Below are 4,066 nucleotides of genomic sequence, written 5' to 3'. Positions count from 1 at the left end.
TGCAAAATATTAGTTATCTATAAAGTATATATTATGTATATTAAATATAAATTAGAAACCTATAAAAAAAAAGTGTCGCAACCTTTTAGTGAGCGAGTGTACGTACAAATAATCTACAGCTGCTGCTCGATCTTTGATCATCGTCTATAGCTTTTATTTTTTTCGTCTACCAACGCAATACAGCTCGTTAGTATATTATCAGGCAAGTAGTGGAGAGCGACAAAATATAAATAAAACACTGCATGAATTTCTTCTTAAGCCTTTGTCATCATGTTTCGTCAAGTTGCACTACGTGCATGTCCAACATGGCTTGAAAATAAACTCACGTCTATGTATTTTAGGGGTATGTTTATGTATTTGTTCATTTGCGTTTGCACTGTTAGTTGTTACTGATCGTAGTTATCGTAGGTACAGCGCTGCATGATTGTCGTTATCAGTACACATATGTATTTATCAGTAATTTCATCTTGCATTAAATCATTGTTTTTCAGTTTATTTTTACCATTTCTTTTATTCTTCATCTTATTAATTCATTAATTTTTTTATATTTGCGATTAATAGAATATGTATCAACTCATGTTCGCATCATTCGAAAGGATTGTATGAAAGGATATACTTTTATACCATGTAAATTACATAATTTAAACATAAATTTGTACTTTTCAATGTTTCAGCAAAGAGTGTTTCTTTCAACGGCAGATCGCACAGCCAAAACGTAACAGTGGATCATTTCAACATGAAAGTACAAATATTACCAGCACTTCAAGATAATTACATGTATTTGGTATGCGCTACTGTTTATATCTTCCAACATTTGTACAAAATTGTCCAAGGTCAGGAATAATATATAGAGAAATATATAGTCTTTATACATTACTTTCTGTATTTTACACCAGTAAGATAAATATAATCTCTATATTCACTTGACATGATAAAATGTCATGCAATAAATATTATGACAAAACATAAATGTGTCTACAAAAGAATTTTTTATTCTCTTTTAACATTGCATAATTTTTTTTGTTAGATTATCGATGAAGCAACACAGGAGGCTGCTGTTGTAGATCCTGTCGATCCAGAAGCCGTAACTGCAGCCGTCCAACAAAATAATGTCAAATTAACAAAGGTTTTAACTACACATCATCATTGGGATCATGCTGGAGGAAACGCTAAATTATCGAAAATTTTTGCTGATCTTGCGATATATGGCGGAGATGATAGAATAGAAGCCATTAATCGTAAAATTACGCACAACGCCACATTCAATATTGGCAACTTATCAGTCAAGTGTCTCGCAACGCCTTGCCATACGCGTGGGCACATTTGTTACTATGTTACAGGAGGAGGAGAACATCCACCATCTGTGTTCACAGGTAAAGCTAGATGTAGATAATAAACAGACTATATAACTAGTTAACAAATGTAATAAGTAGATGTTTAATCCGCTTAAAAGGAGACACACTCTTCGCTGGAGGCTGTGGACGATTTTTTGAGGGTACTGCAGATCAAATGTACAAGGCACTCGTCGAAATTTTAGGCTCTTTACCCGAAGAGACGGTAAGTGTTACTCTCAAACTGTAATTTATCATTTTTCAAACGAATTTTTTATACCTCACCTTACCTTACAGAAGGTGTATTGTGGACACGAGTATACAGCCAATAACCTTAAGTTTGGTTTACATGTGGAACCTGAGAATGTGGCGATACAAGAAAAATTGGATCGGGTGCATACTCAACGTGCCAATAATCTTCCAACAGTGCCTAGCACCATTACAGACGAAAAGCTGACAAATCCGTTTATGAGAGTGCATGAACCATCCGTTATGAAACATGCACAACAAAATGATCCCGTTCAAACGATGTCGTACTTGAGGCGCGAAAAGGACAACTTTAAAGCTTAATTCTTTCGACAAGACAATTTCTTTTTTATATTTCCTTTTTACATTGCAATTGTTAACATAAATTTGAAATGTAAAAGATATAAGATGATGGTAATACGATAATTGAAACTTTATCATGCTTGTGTGCACTGAGTATTATGATATCTTGTGTGTGTGTGTGTGTGTGTGTATGTATGTATGTATGTATGTATACACACATACACACAACAAAATAATGATATAAGCCTTCCCTCTTTAGCTCTTATTCATTCAATTGCCTAAATTTCTGAATAATTATCACCAATCAGTTTCCTATCTTCACAATATTGCGTAATTCTCTGCATAAAAATTTCTTGGTTTCTTGATCTTATATCCACCAATGTCAATCGATTGTATTTGCTCGCGCCTCGTATCGAAAGAAGCACTTGTGAATCAAGAGCTAATACAGAAATTACTATTTATAAATATATCTTTCAAGTTCTTCACCTTATTACTGTACCATTCTTATACAAAGGTGTGATCACAAGTTATCAACTTTCTACAAATATCCATTATGCTAAATATTATGTTATATTTAATGGCATTTGACATGGCGCATCTTCAGTCTTCTTATTATATATCTGCATCTCGGCGACATATTTCTCCTTGGATCTTTCATACATGTCATAATATACCTGAAATAATATAACATTTATCCAATGTAAACAAGTTATAAGGCAAGTCAGAACATATAAATACTACAATTCAATATTTTTGCTACACATAACGATGGCTCTTACTTTTTTATCTTCAGAACTTAGAGATTTCCAAGTGGTTGCAAGTTGTCTAGTAAGTTCTTGCTTACTAGGCTCTGGTTCTCCTGCTAAACGTTCCATCACACGAGGTCTTTGTTCTTGACAAAATTGGAAGAAAGGATTAGCTGGTCTCTTTGGTGCATTCGGATCAGCTTTTGTGCCCTTTCTCTTTGTCCCTTTTCTGGGCTTCTCCTCTTTAACACTATGCGAGGTACCTTTCCCTCCTTTCTCTGACTTTGGAGTTGTTTGAAACACACTGTTCTCTTCGAATACACCCATTGGGGTTTCTCGCCAACGATCTCCATGTCGATCCAATCGATCGATCAAGAATCTACGAATCAATATCATAGACAATGAAAATATGAAGAAATTTTAAATCGAACAACTTAACCTACAAAACTAACCTTTTCTCTTTTCTTGTGCGTCGAAGAAGCTTCCTTATTCTCTGAATTCTGTAGACCAACCTTTCATTTTCCTATCATTTAAAACATACTATATAGTTTCGAAAAAAAAGAAATCATCGATAATGATTTCGTTTCAGAAGGGAGAGACTTAACCTGTTGTAAAATTTCACATCTGTCCAATAGCAACTGGTATTTTTTCTTATAAATATCAAATTCTTCCGGCTCTACATCATATTCGGACTCATCGGACATCGTGACTCTAAAAGCTCTTACAGCGAGTGAGCAAAAGAAAAAAAAATTATCAATTACTAATTATTATCAAACACTACACTCTATCGTATCCATTCGTATTCGTATATGGTCGAATAATAATATAAAAACTTTTATGCCAGAGCTGCGTTCCAAAACTACTCAGAAAGTCATAGACGTTAAATCACTCAGTTATAAGGGAGGATTCACATTGGAGAGGAAATGCGGAATGCGGAAAGGCAGAAAACCAATCAGAAATTACACTTAGCAACAAGTGCTACACTTGCAGTACTTGGTACCTACGACTGAATCCTCATGTAGCTACCGGCGCTTTGACACTTAACGCTGATTGACCGGAAACCGATTAGTGGGAGTAAATAGTAAAGAATTCTATTGCTATTTACCCCCCCAATAATCGTTTTCCGTGAATCAGCATTCGGTGTCAAAGAGCCGGTGTCTGTATGAAGATCCAGCCAAAGTACTCTATTTAATTGTTAAACATTTCTCTTGCCGGTTCTGTTTGTTTAAATAAAGTCAGGCCTTAAGCCCCTTTACTATATTTAATTCTTAAACATTTCTCCGCGGTTGAGACCAAGATTATTAGAGAAGCGCAACCGGGTTATGGCAGTAACGCAAAAGTACTAAAAATGGCGTCGAATGGCCAATCATAAGATTGATTTATTCGGTAACCATTTATAATAACGATAAATCAATCTTATGATTGGCCATTTGCGAGTCC

At 34.8% G+C, this 4,066-nt stretch overlaps 2 protein-coding genes across 6 annotated transcripts in view; one reads left to right on the top strand and one right to left on the bottom strand.

Annotated features, from left to right (window-relative positions):
• Nucleotides 1–2,014, top strand: part of LOC105459438 (hydroxyacylglutathione hydrolase, mitochondrial) — a 10,640-nt gene extending 8,626 nt beyond the window's left edge. For 3 of the 5 annotated variants that reach the window (XM_011705459.1, XM_011705461.1, XM_011705462.1), the window contains exons 2-5: nucleotides 675–784; nucleotides 1,028–1,373; nucleotides 1,454–1,557; nucleotides 1,629–2,014. In XM_011705459.1, coding sequence (XP_011703761.1) covers nucleotides 737–784; nucleotides 1,028–1,373; nucleotides 1,454–1,557; nucleotides 1,629–1,901 — 771 coding nt within the window. In that variant the 5' untranslated portion in view covers nucleotides 675–736 and the 3' untranslated portion in view covers nucleotides 1,902–2,014. The other 2 variants (XM_011705460.1, XM_011705458.1) reach the window with 2 other exon arrangements.
• Nucleotides 2,015–2,347: 333 nt separating this feature from the next.
• On the bottom strand, nucleotides 2,348–3,471 carry LOC105459440 (high mobility group B protein 6). Its single transcript, XM_011705464.1, has 4 exons — nucleotides 3,232–3,471; nucleotides 3,079–3,149; nucleotides 2,660–3,005; nucleotides 2,348–2,554 (listed from the first exon to the last, which is right to left on the bottom strand). The coding sequence occupies exons 1-4, from the start codon at nucleotides 3,328–3,330 to the stop codon at nucleotides 2,444–2,446; spliced, it is 627 nt and encodes a 208-aa protein (XP_011703766.1). The 5' UTR covers nucleotides 3,331–3,471; the 3' UTR covers nucleotides 2,348–2,443.
• Nucleotides 3,472–4,066: the final 595 nt, after the last annotated feature.

Source organism: Wasmannia auropunctata, unplaced genomic scaffold, assembly GCF_000956235.1.
Source record: "Wasmannia auropunctata unplaced genomic scaffold, wasmannia.A_1.0 LD334186.1, whole genome shotgun sequence".
Classification (NCBI taxonomy): Eukaryota; Metazoa; Arthropoda; class Insecta; order Hymenoptera; family Formicidae; genus Wasmannia; species Wasmannia auropunctata.
The sequence above is the reverse complement of the archived record's forward strand: the minus strand, read 5'-3'. Positions and strand labels throughout refer to the sequence as shown.